This window comes from Ovis aries, chromosome 2 (assembly GCF_016772045.2).
Source record: "Ovis aries strain OAR_USU_Benz2616 breed Rambouillet chromosome 2, ARS-UI_Ramb_v3.0, whole genome shotgun sequence".
Lineage (NCBI taxonomy): Eukaryota > Metazoa > Chordata > Mammalia > Artiodactyla > Bovidae > Ovis > Ovis aries.
Window position 1 is genome coordinate 48,856,164 of NC_056055.1, and position 23,147 is coordinate 48,879,310.

General features: G+C 48.5%; 1 protein-coding gene across 9 annotated transcripts in view; it reads right to left on the bottom strand.

Moving 5' to 3' along the window:
• COL15A1 (collagen type XV alpha 1 chain) overlaps nt 1-23,147 on the bottom strand; it is a 102,134-nt gene that overhangs the window by 49,577 nt on the left and 29,410 nt on the right. For all 9 annotated transcript variants that reach the window (XM_060409271.1, XM_027964396.2, XM_060409270.1 and 6 more), the window contains exons 4-10: nt 18,125-18,672; nt 16,393-16,467; nt 14,806-14,886; nt 9,557-9,704; nt 6,089-6,198; nt 2,998-3,150; nt 1,922-2,074 (exon numbers count right to left, since the gene is read on the bottom strand). In XM_060409271.1, coding sequence (XP_060265254.1) covers nt 1,922-2,074; nt 2,998-3,150; nt 6,089-6,198; nt 9,557-9,704; nt 14,806-14,886; nt 16,393-16,467; nt 18,125-18,672 — 1,268 coding nt within the window. The remainder of the gene's footprint in view (nt 1-1,921; nt 2,075-2,997; nt 3,151-6,088; nt 6,199-9,556; nt 9,705-14,805; nt 14,887-16,392; nt 16,468-18,124; nt 18,673-23,147) is intronic.

The window sequence follows — 23,147 nt, forward strand, 5'->3', positions numbered from 1 at the left end:
TCCTCCATACCCCGCATTGCTGCGTGTGCGACTGCAGGGAGGAAGCTACTGAGGTCATCAGACAAAAGCACGGCCATAGCTCATCTAGGACCAGCCTTAGCCACAGACCCCCAGAACTCCAGGCTTAGAATGCACCGCTCAGGTCATCCCCTCCCTGCCCCGGAGTCCCCTCCAAGACATCTCTGCTGGATGCACATCTTCAGTGATGGGAGCGCCCCACCTGCACAGGAAGCCCTTCTATCTCCAGACAGCTCTGCTAGTTTAGTTTCTTTTGAGTAAAGACTGGAACCTGATCCCCAGTTTTCTCACCCTGTGACAGGGGATTTGCCTTTAAAGAAGAAGGAAAGGGAAGAGGGGAGGGAAGCAAGGTGAAGAAGAAGAGGAAGAAAAAGGAAGAGCAGGTGGTAGTGACGATTAGTTAGTTAAAATAATCCATGCAACCACCAAGTGGCTTGGGGCACTCCATCACCCGGCAGGGGCATGCCCTCCCCACTGTAAAGTTTCCTTGTCTGGACATTAGTACTAGAGGTGAAAGGCTGAGAACAAATGTGTGGAAGGATCTCAAAGACCAGTGTTGGTATGTGACGGCCTGACGACTCCCTCCTTTCACACACCCAGCAAACATCTACTGAGTCCCCGGCATCTGTAGGGATGCAGACAGATCTATGAGCAAGATGTGTGTGCCCCCCAGCCTCACAGAGCCCACAGCCTAGCTGAGAGCCAGAAATGAGCAATTTACCCAGTCTACTCTTAATTACAATTGTGATGAGGCCTTCCAAGGAGACATTCGGGGGTACTGTGAACGTGTCTGACAGGCAGGCTTCACAGCCTGGGAGGCACCTGCCTAATAAAGTGATGTTTGAGCTGAACTCTAAGGATAAGCAGGAATTAAAGGAGGGAAGAAGGAGGAGGAAAAGGTCCAGGCAGATAGGAGAGGGGGTGGGAGGATTGCAAGGAGGAGTGAGGCACATTCCAGAAATTGAAAGAAGGCCAGTAAGTCTGGAGCACTGAGAGCAGGGACAGTGGCCCCAGGTATGGCCCCGAGGCTGAACCCTGCAAGCCGTGGCGGCCAGGTGGGGGAGCAGGGACTGCAAGGAGGACAGTGGGAAGCCTCCCACAGACAGCTGCCCCCACCAGGAGGAGCTGGGAGAGAGCGTGGAGGTGGCCAGGGGAGGCCTTAGCCATCGTCTGGGCTGGGGATGCGGTGGCTCGATCCAGGGGGCTGGCACTGGAGAAAGGTAGAAAGAGGCACAAGTGTGATATGTTGAGGCAGAAAAATCAACAAGACTTGACACAGGACAGAATGTGAGAAGTATGGAAGAGGGAAGAGAATTCTGGATGGATGAGGACTCCATCATCTGAGACAGGAACCCAGGAGTGGAAATAAGGAGTCTAGATTTGAATCTGTTGAGTCTGAAGGACATGCAGGACAGCCATTATGACAGTGTTCCAGGTCTTGCAGTGTCCTCGGATCCTTGCATCCTGCCTTCAAGAGATGGGAGCGTCTCTCCATGATGCCTGAAAGGAGGGTTGAGAAGGCCTGGCCAGGCCATTGGACCATGCCAGGGCCTGCTTGAACCTGGACCCTCCAGTGTGCTCTGACCACCTGCGCTTGTGCCCAGAAATGGGCATGGCTGTGGCCACCATCACCTCCTCCACTCACACCCAGCACTCTTCCACTCCCGCTCCCGAGCCCTGCATCAGCCCTGCGCTGTCCCCATGCCCCCAGGGGCCACAGCACTCTCCACAGCACACTCACGGGCACCGGCAGACCCCACCTCTGAGGGAGTATTTGTCAGGTGCCCTCTCCCCATTCAGGTTCTTCTGGACTTGCTGGACAGAATGGAGACTGGCCCACTCAGAAGGCTGGGATCTGCTCCCAGCTGTAACCCACAGCCTTCCAGCACTTTACACTCTTTACCAGAGTGACCGTTTCTCCAGGGTCCTGGGTGGGCATAGGGAGGGTCAGTCCCCCAGTGGGCACGCTGCTGGCCTCTGCTTCCCTGGCGATGCTGACGGGCTCCTCGGCCTCCCCTGCTGCTGTTGCTGCTGAACCTTCTTCGTTTTCTGGAGCCTGAATAGGAAGACATCACCAGGGCCACCATCACTGACCTGCTGCGGTATGGCTGGAAAGAACTGAAACTGCCCTCCCTGAGGTCACCAACCATCACTGTGACAGATCTGATGGATGTTTTCCAGGCCTTTACTCACTGGGATTCTTGGCAGGAGGTGACATCACTGACTACTCCTACAGCAAGGCAACATTCTTGTTCCAGACCTCGACATAGCCCCCAAACCCACCTGCCTACCTCCCAGTTTGTTTACTTCCTTCTTTCCCTACTTAGGAGTCAAGGGATCTAAGATCCTGCTGTGATCCTAAGATCACTTCCTCCGAAATGCCCTTCAGTGACTCCCCACTTCTGCTGAGCGTTCAGGTTCTTTTTCACAGCACCCGTGGTCTCAGAGGCCTCTCCAGCTGAGTTTCCCTTGCCCACTGCTCACGCCTGGCCCTGCAGGCATGCTGCACCTGGGTAGGTCTTTTGTGTTCATCTTGCTGCCTCCAGCTTCTGCTCCTACTGGCCTACCTCCAAGAACACCTGTCTCACTTCCATCACGAGGCTACTTCTAAGCATCCCCCAGCCTCCCCTTCAGCATCCTTTACCCAGAAAGGCCTCCTGGACCCCCAACTCTGGGTTCTGGGCCCCCTTTTTGGTGCTCCCCTGTGCTTCTCCTATCATACCTCTTCCCTGTCTGTCCCCAGGGGATGGATCTGTCCTTTTTACCTGGTGCCCAGCATAGCGCAGTACTCCACAAACACCTGCTGAATCAGTCAACAGAGGTCCAGGCCTCCAAATCTGAGTCTACTTGGACTTGGCCCCACAAAGCCATCGCTCTGTACTTTGCAAACAGGTGAGGAAGACCAGTGACTGCTCCCACCTGAGATGCTGCCAAACTCCAGAAACAAGTGAAGCAGAGCATGCACTCTGAGCTGCTTACCAGAGTGACCCCTTCCCCGGGGTGCTCGATGGACATGGAGAGGGTCAGTCCCCTGGTGGGCACACTGCTGGCCTCTGCTTCCCTAGCAGTGCTGATGGGCGTCTTGGCCTCCCCGGCTGCTGCTGTGGCTGCCAAATCTTCTGTGTATGGACTCTGGGAACAAAGACATCACTAGGGACTGGATCACTTGCCTATAGCCCTGATCAAGATGGCTATGGCTGGCATTTTGCATCTCTGTAGCTTCTTTCCTCAAAGTATTTTCTTATCTATGATGTTGCCCCAGCTCCACAAAAGCCCCCAGAATCCCTGTGGCAGGAGAGACTGCAAGGCCCCTGTGTTTTCCACCTAATTCCAAGCATCTGTTTGCCATACCAGTGACTGGGAGATCGCTGCCTCCTGAGACAACTGCTCGGGTACTAGACACTTCAGTCTAGCCCCGTCTGCCTCCCTGTGACCTCTCCTGTGTGCCCATCCAGGAGCATAGGAACAGGGTGAATGTCTTCCCCCATGATAGTGCTTCAGAGATATGTAGGCAGAAATCCTGTCCTCCTCAGCCTTCTCAAGACTGGACACCACTCTCTTTCCCTGTGACTCAGTTTCCTTAGGAAATTCACAGGCAGATTCTCTGAAGGTCACACAGAAGATGCAGGATATGATGAAAGAGCAACTTTGGCTGCTGGTGTCACCAAACCAACTGTGTTTTATCTCGGTTTCACAAAGGTTTGTTTAAAAAAAAAAATTGGGGTGGGGTTTTGTTCTGTTTCATTGCAGAAAATAGTTCTTTTGATACTAAAAACACTAACCTGATCAGAGTTAGATTTCTTTGCTGAAGGACTTAGAGCCTATAACCAGAATACAGAGAGGACCATTTCCCAAACCCACTGGGCTACGGAACTCTTTTCCGGTGTAACAGTAAATCCTTGTAGAATTATTGTCCCCCCAAAACAGAGAAAAGATGATGTCATAGGATTTTAACATATTATTGACCAGGGGATTTTTGCAGAAACTGAAGCCTTTGGTTGGCGATTTGTTATATAAGTGAATATTGAAACACTCCAGTCAATAATGGTTGGGCAACAAAAGACACATTAATATATCTCTGGTCAATAAGTCGTTAAAATGAGATTTTATTCTGACTCAGTGTCAGCTAAAGTTCCAAAGGGCAAGTATAATTCAAGAGGCTTCAGATAACCTCTGTTAACCTCTAAAAAAAAAAAAAAAAAGAGCCAGACCACTTACGAGGGACAAGCACAGAGACAATGAAAGGAAACAGAATCAGCTCTATCCTATCCTATCGGTATTCGCCCTCTATCTGCCTCCAGGCTATGTAAGAAAAGGGAAAGAATTCATTTAGGGGCTAACCAATTAGAGAATAAGAATTCCTTTCGGCAACTTCCTAGTGGCGTAGTGGATGGGAATCAGCCTGCCAACAGAGGACGCAGGTTTGATTCCTGGTCCAAGAAGATTCCATGTGCTGCTGGTCAGCTAAGCCTGTGCACCACAACTACTGAGCCTGTGCTCTAGAGCCTGGGAATTCAACTACTGACGCCCACTTGCCCTGGAGACTGTGCTCTGCAAAAAGGGAAGCCACCACAATGAGAAGCCCAGGCACTGCAATGAAGAAACCCTGGCTCATCATAACCAGTGAAAGCAACGAATACCCAGCACAGCCAAAAATAAATAAATAAATTTTTAAAAAGCTATTTTAAAAAGATTCCTCTAGAGACAATCTTCTGTGTGCTGTGGCTTCCCCCCACCCTCCACCATTTGTTAAGCAGAATACATAGTCTTTGGACTTTGGGAGACAAAGGGACTGGTGTTTGATTCCTCTAGGGAAATACCAAAGGCAAAAGCAGGGAGCCATCTGGACTCAGAGTGAAGACAGAGAGACAGAGAGATAACTGTCCTGCTGTTGCTTTCCTGGTGATAGAATGATAACAACCACTCCAAAAAGAGCCATTAAAGCCATCCTGAGATGAACTCAACCCACAGGGCCCCCTAGAGGTTCAGGGTGACCAGAGGGTGGAAGCCCAGCAGGAAGTTAAAAGGTCAAAAATGGACTTGGGTCCCAGATCCCTTGCAGGAGGACCTCTGGGGAATCACAAAAAAACCCATGAGAAAATATTCCAACAATAAGACATCTTCCCCATAAAAGGCCCAGATCACAGTCTGACCAGCCACATAAAACTGTGCCATTTTCTCCAGATGGGCCAGGCTCTGCAGATGTTGAAAACAGCTGCTGGGGGGTGGGTGGTGATGAGAGAGAGGAGAAAGAAGTAAGAAAATAGACAGGAAGTTCCTGTGCTTCCTTCCCTGCCTGGCTCCTGGTTGTATCTGTATTTTTATTGGATTTTTGATATTATGCTGGACTGGATTTTGGAAATACCTGTGAAAATAGGCTGTTTACCAGACAGTGACTGGGAGAGAAGTGTCTTGAATTTTCGTCCCAGGATAAGGGAAGGAATGAGCTGACACACCATTCTTAGCAAAGGCCAGAGGTAAGAAGGTTCTGAGTTGGAGAAGGAAATGGCAACCCATTCCAGTATTCTTGCCTGGACAATTCCAAGAACAGAGGAACCTGGCAGGCTACAGTCCATGGGGTCTTAGAGACAGACACGACTGAGCTACTAACACAGAGGTGAGAAACATAATATGTTTTAATTTGGCACCCTCCCATGTCCAGCATTTTAAACAACTGGCCTTGGATGTGTAAAAGCCAATTTCCAAACAATACAGAGGACACACCTGCAATAAATCTGATTCTATCCTGAAGGGGCTCAAAGGGCAGAAGAGGCTGTACATCTTCACAATAGGAGGGAGTCAGGTTCAGTGTTGAGAACCCAGTATTCGCCTCTGGAGAGGCCTGAGGACCAGCCTGAGCTGCGTCTCCTCCCGGTCCTGGCACATCCTTGGGGAGCATCTGGGGCCCTGGGACTCCCACCTCCTCTGTACCAGAAAGAGGGAGACAGTCTCCATGGTGTTCAACTAAAACTCTTGCAGCCTTCTGCAGTGCCCAAGACAAGTCACCATCAAGTCTGAAATAAGCAAACAAATGTACTACTGACTTACATGAAATTTACCATTCACTCACCTCTTCGGTGACACGAAGGAAGGCCCCATCCCCTGAGCCAGTGTCTGTAGCCGGGGAACCGTCCACAGTCTGAACTGTCTCCAGCGTGTCATTCAGGATCTCACCAGACCCTACAGGAAGCAGGTGTTTTTCAATGAATAACTGCACTTTGCAAGTGAAAAAGAATGAGGTTTCTTTTCATCTATGACTTGAAAAGATGTTTGTAATACAGGAATAAGAGGGAAAAAGTGCTGCAGAAAGACAGATGCCGAAAGGCAGTACTGCAAGGTGATTTTAATTACAGGCTCCAGCATCAACTGTAGGGTGAGAACCCAGCGCGGCCGTTTACTAGGAATGTGACCTGTGGCAAGTCATTTAACTTGTGGCTCAGGTGACTTGCCTAAAAAGAAGGGATTGTAATTCCTATCTCATAGGGTCATTTTGAAGAATATGTGTTACAACGATTAATTAAGCTAACATAAGAAAAGCATTGAGGACAGTGCCTGACATACAGTTAGCAATGGATAAATGTTCATTGTTAGTGTGGTTCTATATTTGTAAAAGGAAAAAAATATGTGTATGAGAATACATGCTTTATTATCATTAGATATATCATCATCAATATATAATTAATATATTATTATACATAACATATAAAATATATAGATACATACACATATATGCGTGTGCAGATAAACCACACATACTAGGCTAAACCACAGTACTTAATATTGGTTTCTTCCAGAGGACAGGAGAGGAAACTACCCTTTTTTTGGTTCGTACAACTCTGCATTGATTGAACTGTTACCGCAAGCACATATTTCTTTTGCAATTTAAAAAACAAATGGAGTCCTAAAGCAAAGAAAAAGACATTAAACTAACACAACTGCCTGCCTGTTATGGGCTAGGTCGCAGGCTAACTCGTGCCATGCACTCCTTCCTGGAATCCTCTGGCTGGCCCATCAGTGCTCCCTACAAGGACCTCCCACCGCCTCACAGTCGGTGGGCAGAACCAAGGTAGGAGTCCCACGTTTTCAGTCTCCCCATTGTCACCCCACGGCATGTGTCCTGCTCTGATCTGCATATTAGCACCTTGTGATTATTAGTCCCATTTTGCAGAGGAAGAACAAGGTCCCACACAAGAGGCTGGGAGGGGCCCTGAAGCCAGCCGTTTACACACATGCTGTGCTCAGCCATATCCCGCAGTAAGGACGGTGTCAAAGGGAGGTGCTGAACTATTCGAGGGAACCTGTGCCCATGTGCACTTTAAAAAACTGAGTGTCCTGGAGTCATCAGCCCCTCGCCAGTCACTCTCTCATTCTCCCTACTCTGGCCACCAGAGGGTGCTGTGCAAGCAGCCAGATGGACCCCAGGCCTCTGCTTCCCCACCCCTTGAAGGATGAAGGTGAGGGTGGCTCAAATGTCCTGTGCCGGGATGGTGTCAGCAACCCTTGGAATACAACTCTTGGGAGGCCTTCCCTAGCCAGAGTTGGGGCTCGGGGTCCAGCTCCTTCCTCTACAGATCTCTAGCCAGCTCTGCTGTTTCCGCTTGGCCTCTCCCTGCCACAGAAGGAATCTGGCAGATGCTGGGAACAGGCGAGCTGCGAGGCGAGCTCAGACTGGGTCCCACCTCCTACGCACTCACTTCTCAGTCTAGGAGAGGCCTCGCCTCCCAACCCTGCAGTCTCTGCCCTCTCCTTGCTCCTCTCTCTGAGATCCTAATCACCCCCTGGAGAGCAGCATCCGCAGCTCACAAACCACTTCCATACCTGCAGTGGCAGTATCATGCATCGAATGTAGCGGCAACATTCAACCCTCTCATCTACCCGGGAGGCAGGGGTTGTGAATGCTCCCAGTGGACTGAGGAGGAATTCAAAGCTTGGAAAGGTTGAGTAGCTTGCCCAGACAGCAAATAAGTGGCTGAGCAAGGCTTTCGTCCAAAGTGTCTACTCTCAGCCAGCAGTCTTTCCATAGCTACACCCTGACTCCTTGCTGGTATTGTGACTTTATTAAATTAGTATACAATTTTTTTTATTCAGTACTATATACCTTCTCTCATGAACAGACTTCCCAAGTTTACTTGCTAAAATAACATTCATTTACTGATGAAAGTAAAAGTGTTAGTTGCTCAGGCTTGTCTCACTCTTTGCAACCCCATGGACTATATATAGCCCACCAGCTCCTCTGTCCAGGGGATTCTCCAGGCAAGAATACCAGATTTGTTAGCCATTTCCTTCTCCAGGGGATCTTCCTGACTCAGGGACAGAACCTGGGTCTCCTGCATTGCAGGCAGATTCTTCACCATCTAAGTCATCTTTTTAGACTTATAAAATACAGAAGAAAAAAGAAAATGAAAACCGCCTATAATCATGCCACCCAGAGATAACTACTCACAAGATTTTATTGTATATCATTCTAACACACACACACATACTAACACACACACAGCTCTATGTGGCAATATATAGATATAAGTAACATATACTCAAATTTAGGGTCATAGCACACATATAGTGTTAAAAGCTGCTTTTCCTACGGAGTTCACCACGACCACGTCCCTGGGTAATTAAATCTTCTGTGTAACCAGTTCTAGGGCTGCACGTGTGAATGTGTGTGTGTGGGGGGGGTCTTGTGCCTAAATCTCGGTGCTCTGGTGTTGGTTACAACTTACTTCAATTTGAATGGCTACCCCTCTGATAAAGGGCAGAAAACGCAGGTTGATCTCAGGCTATGGGCACATGTCCAGCTGCTGCTCAGGGGACCTGTCAGATCCTGGACTTCTACCGGGGCTCCTCTGTGTGGCTGAGCAATGGTGAGAGCCTCGGATGGGGAACCAGGAGGCCAGGCTTGCTGATAACCTCCGGGGTGTCTGCCATTCTCTGGCCATCCATTAGTTTCCGCTAAGTGCCAACAGGAGTTTAGATGGCCTGATCCTCTGAGAGTCGGTGAGTTTGTGGCCAAGGCTGGAAAGAGTAGGGATTCTGGAGTCAGGCCTGAGTGTTGGCTCAGTTCCACCACTCACTAGCTGTGTGACTGTGGACACGTTGCTCACCTTTTCAAGCATCGGTTTTTCCATCTGTAAAATCCTGGCTAATACTACCAACTAGGAGATGTGTTGTAGGGATTGGAGAGGAAGTATATAACACTTGGCACACAGTAGATATTTAATAAACAGTCACAATGATCACAAGCTTTTCACACTCCAGGCCCTCCTAGAGGGATGGAGTCTGTGGGTTAAAAGTTCTTGGTATCAAGATTAAACGCCAGCTCTGCCATTTATGAGCTGTACAATCTCAGCTGGGTGACATCACTTCTCCATGACTTGACTTCTCCATCTTATTTGTAAGGTGAGGATGACTGCAGCTCCTTACTCAAAGTTGAAGGGAAAGTCAAGTGAGATGCTCCACACACACATCATCTATACATAAACACATCACTCAGTCATCACTCAACATAACCCACTGAGTATGAAGGACTCCAGGGACTTGCCTTGCTCGGGGCTGCTGTGCGGGTCAGCACTCAAGTTGCTGGTTTCCTTGGTCCCTTCGGGTATAGGTTCACCGGAAAGCTCTGCATCCTCAGAGGCAGGGGATGGAGTTGGAGGTGTGTGTATGGGTTCAACTTTTGCTTCTTTAGACTGCAGGGAGGAAAAATGAGACCCAAAAGGACTTACTTGGCATGAGAACAGAAAAGATGGCAGTGAGTATCACTGGAGAAAACAGTATCTTCACAAAAGATGAATAAACCCAGAAAGCCTTATCCTGCCTATTGTGTACCTGGGTCATCACTGATCTTCCCCAGTCCCTGAAAAAGGTGCATGTTGGGGTAATTAAATTTTGTTCAGTGAACAGTGGGACTCTGCTACTCTTGGATGAAGCTCTTGGAGCACAGAGATCACATTCCTGTGATCCCTGCGTCCCAGGCCAGCACAGAGGAGGTGCTCAGTAAAGATGTGTTAGAGGGAGGAGACAGAAGGAGGGAGGGAGGAAGGAAGGAAGGAAGAAAAGAAGGGAAAGAGGAAGGGAGGGAAGGAGAGTGGGGAGAAGGAAGGAAGAGAGGGAGCAATGGGGAAGAGGGCTGTGTTCAGTGAAAGCTGGCTAAATCCCATCCCAGATGTATACTAATCATGCATGCCTATGAAAATAAAAGGCAGGTATGGTTTTCTTTCTAGGAAACTTCAGTTTCTGTGTAGCTTTTCCAAAGCCAACCTATATCTTAACCACCTTTGCCAACTAGGAAACAACAAACAAACAAAAAAACCAATAGTTGGAAACAACAGTTCAGAGACCTAGGTAGAAATCCTGATAAAGGGTGCCAAAGGTCATCCCCAGACCCAGAATCAAATAGGAGTTCCTGTGACCCAGGGCTCATCAGTGGTCAGACTGTCTCACCATTTTCTGAGCTTAAGGGACTGGGGTGAACAGAAGGATCCTGCTGACCAGTGTTGGATCTGTGGTAAGAACAGGAAATAACTAAGACATTAAGGTTTCAGGGTAAATTTCTTACCACAACCATCACTTACTTATCCTGACTAATAACAGAAGGCTCTGTCCTTAATGTCAGAACCTAGTATATAAATGATGAGTCTCTGGTCCATCAGAATAAGGAAGATTCTTATGGGCCCCATAACTTTAGGATTTAATGGTTCAGTTCTCATAATCAAACTCAGGTCAAATCCCAACTCTCCTCTTATTAACTATGTTATGTTGAGTAAGTCATATAACTTACTGAGCCTCAACTTTCTCCCCTATAAAATGGGGCCAATAATAACAACTTAAAAGGTATAAAATGCATGGAGGTGCTTGGTACAGAGCCAGGTCCAGAGCATGAGCCCATAAATGGTAGCCATCATCCACATCACTAGATGTGATTTCTCTGGGTATTGATATTAAAGGTAATAATTATGATTTTGCTCATCTGCACTTGTAGTTTTTTCAATAATGAATATGGAATATTTCTGTACTAAAAAACAGATGTCGTTTACTGTACTCTAAAGTTTCCAAGGTGAGAGCAAGGATGGAAGGCTTCAAGAAGTTGAGCCTTGAAGAATAAACCGTTTCAGAAAGCAGGAATGGAGGAAGGCACTGAGGTAAGAAGGGACAAAGCACGGACAGGGCCTGACAACCTGGGCGTGGAGAGGGCTGGAGGAGTGGCAGGGGGATAAAGCCTGGGGAGGCAGCAAGAGGGACGGGACTGGCTCTTAGGTGAGAAGTCTGGGCTTGTAAAGGAGCAACAAACAGCATCCCTTGGGTATCAGGATGGGGGGATCCGGGCAGCTGTGCACTTTAGGGAGCTCATGCTGGTGTTAATGAGAGCATGGATCTGGGGGGCTGAGGTTTAGGCCAGGAGACCAGGAGGATGCACTGAAGAAGCCTGGTGAGGCAGGAACCAGGAGGGGTAGTGGGAGCAGGACACAGACACGCTCCCCTCCAAGGAGAGGCTGGGAGGAGCAGCTGCATGGTGACCCAGCAGAGCAGTAAGCACCTCTGCCCCAGGCAGGTCCTTTCGTCTCCTCTCCCTGCCAAGGGTCCAGGGGAAGCCACTTCACATGGTTCATAAGGGACGTGGGATTTGAGATGAGGCAGCTGGGGCAGGTCAGCGTGCAGGAAACACAGGACAGTCAGGAAAGGGTGGGCTAAGCTTAGTGACTCAATGTGGCAAACGCGGAGTTACAGGGAATCACTGACTCCAGCATGTCAGCGAAAAACCTCTTTAGACAAACTCCCACTAAGGCAACCATGAAGCCTGGGTTCAAAGCAGAGCTGGTGAGCTAACCCTTGGTGGTCAGGGTCAGGGGTCCTGCCTCCCACAGGCTGCTGCTGGTTTTCAGGGGTTAGTGTAGATGGAGAACCAGTGTGGCCTGTGACAAAATGGGAATGTTGAGTCTTTAATTTTAAATTAAAATGTGGTAGTTTGCTGGCCCTCATTCAACACATATTTCTTGAGGCCCTACTGTGTTCCATGGCTTGGCTGATCCCTGGGATATGGAAATGAATTAATAAGAAGGGCGTCTGTCCTTGAACTATTGCACAATCCGGGAGACACAGACCCAGACACTACTCGCTGTGAGATTACAGGATGGAGAGCCACACGTGAGGAGGGGAGCGTGGCCGTGGCCTCCAGTGAGGGGCTTTGGACTGGACCCTGAAGGAGTGGGAACTGGCCAGGTAGAGATGGGATGGGGGAGGGCCCGCCTGGCAAATGGAACTGCAGGAGCCAAGGCATGGACGAGGGGTGAAAGGGCGGGGTGTGCTAGGGATCTGTGAGCCTTGGGTGTGGCTGGAAGAGAGGTCCTGGATGCGGAGAATCCTCTGCAGAGCTTTGTGTGAGACAGACCCTCGATCTCACTCCATTCATTCACGAATCTGAATGTCTGGGCATGCGCCCAGGCAAGGGGCTCTTTTAAAGACTGTCTCCTAGTTCTGCCCACCCCACCCCCCATACATACACACACTATATATAAACACATACATACACACACAGACATACACACACAGATACATACACACTCAGGACTCTGATGCACAGCCAGGGCTGAGAACCATAGGGTATTAATTCTAACTCAGCAAAGACAGAACTTTCCAGAAATGGAAAGGTGTGTCAGCAGACACTGACTTAGCAGGAGGAAGAATGGGGCAGCAGAGACTCCTACCCTAAATGGGGAAGGAGGTGAGGAGGGGCTGGCTTTTTAAGTCCCTGACCACTCAGGCAGCCCATGATTCAGTCTGAGGGTCATGGTTTGTATCTTAGAGGGTGGCAGGTTGCAAAGGGTGAGGACAGGGAAGTGAGATTCATTCCAAGAGAAAAGCCAGATAGAGAAGGGAGGGGAATGTCTGAGCCCAAAAGGGAAATTCCCCCGTCCTGGGGCGGGGAGCCAGGGAGGGGAGTTTTCTAGGGAAGGGTGAAAGAGGGGGCAGTCCCTAGTTTGAGGCTGACGTGACTGACAGTGGCCTGGACCCAGGCTGGAAACCTGGCTCTGCCGCCTCCAGACTGCACACCCTCAGGCAAACCTTTGCACTCCCGTGTACCTCGGTGCCTCCTCCAAGGAACGAAAGGAAAATACCGCCCTGCAAAGGAGGTTACAGCCGTGCCTGACCAGCCTCCACCTCCATGGCGTCCCGTGCTCTTAAGCCCCACTTCATGTCCATCCCTCAGGACCACCTTGGCTTATTAGTCTCTCTGCCCGAGTCAGCCTCACTCCTAGCTGTGAACTGGTACACTGGGGGGCAGCATCAGATCAGAAAGCCTAGAGGACCATGGCTCTGTGCCCTGCTGCCCTACGTCCTGGACATGCCAGTGGGATGGCCAAGGAATGTGGGCTCATCAGATTGCAACACTGCTCGGCACAGCTACCCCGAGTCACCACCCAGGCAGGAACCTTGGACCCTTCACTTTCTCCATCACAGCTACCCCCAGATTGGCTGTGGTCCCGGGGTGGGGCACCCCTGCAAAACCACCCAGGCCAGCAGCACAAGGTCATGGCCAAATCCTTGGATGGGGCATAATGGGACTTGTGCTCTAGCCTCAGCTCAGCCACACACCCTAGGCCCAGTCTCTTCCCTTCTTTGGACCTCACAGTTTGTTCAGTAGTACCAAGGGCAGTTTTCTGTACATCTCTGAACAGAAGAGGTGACCGTTAAGCCCCTCTCACAGTAACAGACTCTGGTCCTTTCTGCCCCACCCACACCTCTGTCACCGGAGGTCTATGATTTATAGCCTCTGCCTTCTTTCCAGCTCCCTGCTTTCTTCCATCAGAGATGTGTCCATAGACTGAGCCAGACCAGTCTAGGAGATGGCTGGGGTTTCCATGTTCAGTGACTCAGACACTGCTGGCTGTTTTCATTAGAACAGGCTCCTTGGTGTTTTTATTAGAACAGGCTCCTCTTCACAGACTGATTCAATGCTTTCAAAACCACTTCCTTGTCTCGGCCACAGGGCACATTCCCAAGAGGGAGGAGGCCCACACCACTGGGAGGATGGCTGCCTTTCCCATGGGACCAGAAATGAGCTCCTAGGAGGGCTCTGCATCTCACAGGAGTGAGGGCCCCAACTTCCCTCTCATAGCCAAAGCCCCGAACAAGTGTAACAACAGCCACTTCCCTTGTGCCCAGCACTGGGCTGAGACCTTTCCCTTGCACAGCCTCATCGGACCTCGCAAGGACCTCACAAGTTAGCACTCTGATTATTTTTTGGTGGAAGAGGGGCTGAGGCTCAGAGAGGCTGAGTAAGTCACCTAAGCTCACACAGCTGGGAGGCGATGGAGGAGAGTTCGCCTTTGGAAAGCCCTCCCCTGGTCACAGCACAGGGTGGCACCTGGGTATTGGCGTTCCCCTACAATGAGTGAAGTGAAGTGAAGTCGCTCAGCCGTGTCCAACTCTTTGTGACCCTGTGGACTGTAGCCTACCAGGCTTCTCTGTCCATGGGATTCTCCAGGCATGAATACTAGAGTGGGTTACCATTTCCTTCTCCAGGGGATCTTCCCGACCCAGGGATCGAACCTGGGTCTCCCATATTGGAGGCAGACGCTTTAACCTCTGAGCCACCAGGGAAGCCCCCTACACTGAGGATTTTGCAAAATGCCCACTGGCCAGTATTTTCCTGACTTCCCCAGGTGAGCTGTCGAATGAAGTCACAGATCTGAGGACAGAGACTTCAGACCAAGACTCTGGGTCCTCTTGGACAATGCCTAGCCCTCTAAAAGCTGACTGAGATGGCATAGCACAGTGCCCAGTACTCACTGGGGCTTGAGTGTAGGTGACCGCTTCCAAGATCTCAGCTACTCCATCCGTCTCCTGGAGCCCGCTGGTCTCTCCAGATGCCTGTGTGGAGACAAATCATGTGGGCAGAGGGGAAGAAAAGTTTATAACTGGGGAGTCATAGAAACAGACTCCTATGGAGAAACAGGGTACATGTAAAAGGAAAGAAGTAGATGGAGGTGTATAGAGAAAGTGGGATGAAGGGGAAAGCACGTGATTTAGCTATTCTTTTTGGCTCCTTCCACATTTTATTGCTCAAAACAAACAAACAAAAAGTACAATCAATGTAGTCTCTCCAACATACCTACTCACATTTTGCCCAAGTGCCCTCCTATCTTGATCAAAAGGCACTCCCTCTGCGGTGACTGTCACCAGAATTTCTCACTGGGAACCACTACCTTTGAAGAACATCCTCCCCTTGTTACCTAGTCTTCACAATTAGCCCCCTGATGGCAGCCAGGACACCGTGTGCCATGATTTTGTAACCTGCTTGTGGACCCTTGGATTGTTTCTGTTTGTTCAGTATTAATAGCACCATGGGGATGAAGCAATACACACACACAAGTTTTCCCTTCTCTCAGCATCATGGGAATGCCAGGCTGGAATCATGGACTCGAGGAGAGCAAATATTCTCCCAGGGCCAAGTTCTACCTCTGAGGGGCTGGCTTTCCAACTACACTGGCAGCATTTTTTACTGAATGAATGAAAGCAGTTTATGCTTAGCTTTGGGGCTGACAGACAGAGGATCTGAAGGTCCGCGAATACGCCATGCTCTGCTGGCCCATGACTTTCCTTCCACCTTTTCTTCTTCATCTGGCTGACTCTTGCTTGTCACTGACCAGGTATCAGTTCCTTCCTGACCGGCTTTCTATTCTTCCTCTTCCACCTTCCTGCCCCCACCTGACTTGTAGAATTTGGGTCTGAGGACCAATTACACTCAGCTCTAACACTGCTTTTGGACATGTCTGAGCATCGTGAGGATGCCGACAATCCCCAGTTCATCTCTTTATCTCCAGCATCTCCCCAGGTCTGTCACCTTGCAGGTACTCAGTCAATCCTGGAGGGAGAGGGAGGAGGGAGGAAAAGGGAAAAGGACCCATCTTTTTTTCTCTGCTCACCACCCCCTTTTGAGGAACTGATTCATTTGCCAAGCATAAAAGCTAAATTTAGGTTTGTTTTTATAAGAATTTACATTCAGAATATCTTGGAGCTTTAACTTTTATTTTAGAATCTTGACACCCTTTCTTGGCAGGAAGTCTGGAAACCAGGCCAGTGACTGGCACAGCCATGGAAGAACCTAACACCTTAGAAGAAACACAACTCCCCCCGCCCCGCTGCCCCACCTCACCAATCCTCCACCATACACCAAAGACATGGCTGAAGTTCTCAAAAATAATAACAAAGCCAAAAAGCTCAAAATAGGACTTGATGTAGAGCTTGCCAAGATAAGGGATTTCAGAGATTCCATGATGTTTGGGGTGAAAAACTGCTTGGGTGCTGGGCCTTTCTCTGGCTGCTGGGGCTTCAGGGCCCACTGTGGGGGCGATAGGGAGAAGTTGGGGGACTCACCGAGGATTCTTCAGCTTCGCACATCTCCTCGGGAGTCCTGGGGTCAGGGTGGATGACGAGCTGCTGTATGGAACCCTAGAGGAAAGCAGAGGGGTCAGAGGCCACGTTTACAGCACAAGCCCCACTGGGACACAGACCGTTTTTATACAGAGCAGAACCAGTGAAAGGACAGGAGTGAGAAGGGCTGCCCGAGGCCATGAACAGAAAACCATGCCATCTCCAGGCCTGCTCTCATTAAAGGGCACTCTCCCTGGGACAATGTAAAATGAGCCCCACTAACCAGAGAGGTCCTTGGAGAGCTCAGTATTCAAAGTGCAGAATAACAGCAGCCTCCTAACAGGTCCCCAGGTCCCTAACTTGTCAGCAATGAACCCTAAAGTACACGCCTCCCCCACCAGCAAGTGTCTCTCCCCCATGGCTCAAAGCTTCCCAGCTGGAAGGACTTGTCCCCAGAGTAGCTGTCAGCCAGGCTCTCTGCCTCCACTCTGCCTCCCCTCCCTGCCCCCAACAGCCCATTCTGCATATGTGGTGGTGGTGTTAGTCACTCAGTTGTGTCCAACTCTTTGTGACTCCATGGACTGTAGCCTGCCAGGCTCCTCTGCCCATGGAATTCTCCAGGTAAGAATACTAGAGTGGGTTGCCATTCACTCTCCAGGGGATCTTCCCGAGCCAGGGATTGAACTTGGGTCTCCTGCATTGTGGGCAGATTCTTTACCATCTGAGCTACCAGGGAAGCCCATCTCCCGGTGAGAGTTTCAGAACTGTTCACTGGATTCTACCTTCTTAAAATCCATATTCCATTGTAGTACAGATAAACTCAAACTCCAGCCCAGTCCTGTCTTGAATCAATTGGGAAGGTATCAGTAAGAATCACTTTCACTCTTCACTTTCATGCACTGGAGAAGGACATGGCAACCCACTCCAGTGTTCTTGCCTGGAGAATCCCAGGGACGGAGGAGCCTGGGGGGCTGCCATCTATGGGGTCGCACAGAGTCGGACACGACTGAAGCGACTTAGCAGCAGCAGCAGTAAGAATCAAAGTGAAAGTTGCTTAGTCTCGCCCGACTCTTTCCAAACCCATGGACTATAGAGTCCATGGAATTCTCCAGGCCAGAATACTGGAGTGGGTAGCCGTTCCCTCCTCCAAGGGATCCTCCCAACCCAGTAAGAATAGTGGTGACTAAATGAATGACTACAATAACTTGGGATTTGCTTTAGAATGGCTCATTCATAAAAATCCATTTTGACAGGAAAATCAGTCTTCTGATATTTTTTCAAGGCACATTGTCCCAAAGGAGAGAGAGCAACTGCCTCACACTCTCTCATCTCAGCTCTTCCACCTTTGCAGAAATTATATGCAGCTGTCACCTTTTTCCAAAGATAAAATCACTGAAAGATATTACAAACCTTACCCTTTTTATAAGGCCTAAAAACTGACAAAGTGCTTTCACACAGGCTAGCTCACATGATTCCACAACCCTATAGCCTAAGTTTTCTAATCCCCACTCACAGATAAGAAAACACAGAGGATCAGAGAATTCAGCTGCTGTTTAAAATCATCAGGCTACACTGAAAACTCAGGAATAGAATCTAAGTTCTGAGTCTCGAGACTAGCTTCGTTACACTAGCATGCATGCCTCTTTGAGGACAGAAGGATAAAATGATAATAAGAACAGAGCTTGTGTTTGCTGCAGTGTCCAGCAGCCTCCTCGTCTGCAAGACTTGAACTCACAGTGAATCTCTCCAGCCCCGTAGCTCCTGCATTGCCCACAAAGATTCCCGCACTGGGCTCGAAGGTCAAGGCCTGGGAGGATCTCGGAAAGGGGATGCGGCCATGCTCCTCACAGTCCACGAGGAGGGTCACTTCCTCGCCCTGGATGACCACAGCAAAGTAGTTCCACTTGTGGGTCATCACGGGCACCAGGAAGGCGGCGGCTTCATGGGACACCTGGGAACTAGGCTCCGTGTAGTAGAGGATGACCCGCTGCCGGCCGTCCTCCACGCCTGAGAGCCGCAGGCCCAGGTAGATGACCTTCTGGAAGGCGTCTGTGACAGCAAAGAGCACACCGCCTCGGGGGCTGCTGGGCTTCACCCTCACGCTGATGGCGAAGTCCCTGAAGAAGGTGGATGGGATGAGGGTCCTGGCCGGGCGGCCGACGTTGGCACCAGGCCCAAAGCTGTAGGCTGGGAAGCCACCATAGCCAGCGACAAAGGACACAGAGGAGGGCAGTGGGACGCCGATGAGCTCCGTGAGGTCCAGGGGGCCCCGGGAAGCTGATTCTGCAGGGAGGGAGAGAAAAGGCCGTGCTTCACACATAGATTCCTCTCTGCTTGGAAATGAGGAAATATACTCCAGAAATGAGATTGGATCCTTCAAGAACCACTGCAGCGTTTTAATTATTGTTTGTCAAACTTTTTTGACAATGACCCATAATAAGAAATATATTTGCATGGCCACCCAATATGCACGTTTAGACAAATATATATCTGTAACCCCGAAACAGATGTTTCATAAAACATAATTTACTTTTAATACTCACCAGGCACTATGATGTTTTCCTTTCCATTTAACAATTGTTTGTCTCTTCTATTTTATTAAAAACATACTGGAAACAACCTACTAAATTGATTTCATTACCCACGAACAAGTCATGATCAGCAGTTTGGAAAACGTATAAGAATATTTCTAGAATATTTCTACAATGTTCCCCCACATCAACATAGGGATTTCCCCTCCTTTCTCTCTGTAAAAGTGGGCAGGTTTGTTGTGTTGTGTTTTGAGTGAGGTCTACTGTTCAAGTGCCTCAGGATGTGGGGGAAAAGCTGGGACAAAAGGAAGTGGTCCCAGACCTTAGGACAACTGAAATTTGCATCATTGTCATGCATTGTCAACTCCCTTTTGTCATTGTCGTCATTATGACAGCATCAGCCACATTCCCTGATCTCTCATTTTTAGCAGGCTCTAAGCTCTTCACGTATGTTAGTTCATTTACTCCTCACAACGCTATGAGGATAGCCACTATTATCCCATTCTGTTCCTGAGAGAACTTGTGTGTGTGTGTTCAGTTGCTCACTTGTGCCCCACTGCAACCCCACGGACGGCAGCCCACCGGGCTCCCCCGTCCATGGCATCCTCCAGGCAAGAACACTGGAGTGGGTTGCCATTTCCTCCTCCAGGGCATCTTCTGAACCCAGAGATTGAAACCGCATCACCTGGATTGGTAGGTGGATTCTTTACCTCTAGCGCCACCTGGGAAGCCCCAGAGAGAACTTAGAGAAGGTAAAAAATTAGCCCAAAGTAAGCCCATCAGAGGTCCAAAGCCAGAGCATCTGACTAAAGAGGCTCTTAACCACCACCCCTTGCCGGGAGAAATATAGGGCTCCATTGCGGTGGCCTGGAGAGGACTTAGACTCGTGAGACTTGAGCCACCCAACCCCTGGGAGAAGGCTGCAGGCTGGCTTGCAGTGACCTGCACCCACATGCACCTAAAGCGAGGAGATAAGAATGCAGGTCCCAGGGAGAGGCGGACAGGAACCCTGCAGATGGACAACAGACACAAACTGGATTTTGAAAAAGCAATGTTTGAAAAAAGGAATGTAAGATTGTCATTTTATTTAATCTGGTTAGATTGATTACACGTTGAGATGGTAATTTGGGGAAACTCTGGGCTATGTAAAATATATTATGAACATTTTTAAGACAAGAATAACATGAGGAATAGGCATGGGCCCAGCACTCCACTTAAGAAAGGAAATATCAACTCAGCCGAAGCTCTCAGGAACTCTCTGATCCTGTCCCCCTGCCCATTCCCCAGAGGCAGCCACGCTAGGGGTCTGGTGTTTATCATTCCCATGCATGCCATTGTGTGTTTACTACATGAGTATGTCTCTAACAGAACGCAGCACTGCAGCACCTGTCTCCTAACCTCATATAAGTGTTGGCAGGCTGCATGTATTCTGGAACTTTTTTTCCCCACTCAACATTGTATTTTTATGATTTATCCCTGTTGAGTGTGGCTCCAAGTCTCATGTTTTCATAGCAGTATCCTATGTATAAGTAAGTCGCTGAGGATTACGTCATCTTTCTGCTGATGGAAAGTGAGGTTTCCCATCACTATTACAACCACTGCTGCTATGGACTTTCTTATTCACATCTCCTTGCGCCTACCTGTGCGAGTGAGTCCACCACTTAGGGGCGGAATTATTCAGTGATATGGACATTTGCACCTGTAACTTCACTGAGTATGGCTAAATTGCTCTCTTAAGCAACTGTGCCATTTTAGAAAAACCTGATCTATAACCAACAAATAACATTGTATAAGTTTAAGGTGAACAAAGTGTTGATCTGATACCCTTGTATATTGCAATATGATTACCACTCTAGCATTAGTTAACGCCCACATCACATGCTATCATTATCATTTCTTTTTGATGCAGTTATTATCTTAATTATCATTAAGATGCAACTGTGCTATTTTACATACCCACCAGAAGCATGTTCCTGCCAACATTTAGGAGAGGTACAGAGGTGAGATTTGGGGAGCAGTCCATGGGGCTTTTCAACTACAGCGATGATGTTGTTTCTTAAACTAGGTGATATTCGGAAGTATTCCTTGTAGTATTCTTTGTTAAAAACTGTCATGGCAAATATTGCACACTAAAGAAAGTGATTATTGCATCTTCAGCAAAAGGGCAAGTCTGGTCACTTTGAGGCCGTGATGAGATGGCTTCGCTGGTCATCTGTGCTCTCAGGGTCCCCAGCGGCCTGGGCACCTGGCTGGACAGCCCTCTCGGTCTAGACCCGGCAGCACTCTGACTCCCCAGCATGCCTGATGATGTCCCTCCAGTGCCCCAGGCCATCGCAGGTCCTCTCCCCTGTATGTCAAATGTTCTTCCCTCCGCCACCTCATCCCACTGGCTATTTTTACCAGAATAACTCCTCATTCTCCCACCCCCCGGAAATCCCTTGTTTCACCTCCTGACCTACATCCTCCTCCTTCAAAACACACTAGGGTCCCCCACTTTGACCCCTGTACACTGCAGGTCACTGTTGGGTCACTTGTCTCTCTCTCCATTGGACCACACCATTCATCTCTACGTTCCCGCATCCAGCTCAGTGCTGAGGAATGAATGAATGAAAAAAAAAAAAGAACAGATAAATGAAATTCAACCTCTTCAGTCTACAGAAAGAAGGCAAAACTGAGGTTAAACGAGGGAAGGGGTTTGGCAATTATAAACAGATCTGATTCTCAATCCAATGCTTTTTCTGTCCAGTTTGCAATTTGCATTAAAACATAAAGTATAGCAAACCCGAGAAGGCAAAAATAAGATTCACAAATTTGGTTAAATTTAATGACACACAAATTTTTTAAGTTCTGCATAGCAAAAATAAATTCCCACAGTGTCAAGTAAAATCCCAACCTTGACAAAAATATTTGCTGCATATATCACAGACAACAAACAAATTACCTTAATACACAAAACAAATGAATAAGCAGGAGGTCAATAATCCAAAGATACTGGGAAAGATTAAAGAAGGAAGAAGGAGACAACAGAGAATGAGACCATTGAACAGCATCACTGACTCAACGGACGTGAGTTTGAGCAAGCTCCAGGAGATGGTGAAGGACAGGGAAACCGGGTGTTCTGCAGTCCATGGGGTCGCAGAGTGGGACATGACTGAGAGACCAAAAAACAACAAAATAATCCAAAAGGAAAAATGGGCAAAGAATAGGAAATGCTTTCCACAGTAAAAGAAAAAAAAATGGCTATTAAACATATGAACAGACACTTAGCCTCATTCAGAACAAGAAAGATACAAGGTAAGATTATGAAGAGACAGCATTTTCCCGATCAGACTGGCAAAGATCAAAATGTTGGATAACATTCTGTTTAGCAAGGGTTTGGGGGAACAGGCCATTGCATGCACTGCTGGTAGAAGCGTAAAGTGGATAACATCTGTGGGAGGAGCACTTTCACTATATTTATCAAAATTAAAAGTGCATATGTACTCTTTGACGCAGTGGTTATACTTCTATGAATTTTTAAAACAGATAAAGTTACTTATGTGACATGTAAAGAACTTAAAAGAATATGCGTTGCAGCACTGTTTAAAATGTATCTGAACATATCTAAACCATTCCATCTTGGAATTCTCAGGGAATGGTTAAATAAACACTAACTTTTGTTATAGTCACACAATGCAATCCAATGCAGCCTTTATTTATTTTTTAAAAATGTTTATTTATTTGGCTCCCTCAGGTTTTAGTTGATCATGCTTAACTGTGCTGTACCATGTGGGATCTTGGTTCCCTAATTAGGAGCTAAACCCACAATCCCTGCACTGCAAGGCAGACTCTTAACCACTGGACCACCAGGGAAGTCCGCTTGTGAAGCCTTTAAAAAGGTGTGATTCCTTAGGTATTAATATGAAACAAGAAGAGCTGACTCACTGGAAAAGATCCTGATGCTGGGAGAGATTGAGGGCAGGAGGAGAAGGGGGCAACAGAAGATGCCATCATCGACTCAATGGACATGAATCTGAGCAAACTCCGGGAAACAGTGAACGACAGGGAAGCCCGGGAAGCTGCAGCCCACGGGGTCACAAACAGTCGGACATAACTGAGCAACTGAACAACAACAACAACAAGATGTATTAACTAGAAACAAACAGAAAAACAGGTGCAGAATAGAACTGCTATCCATTCAGGTCAGTTCAGTTCAGTTGCTCAGTCGTGTCCGACTCTTTGCGACCC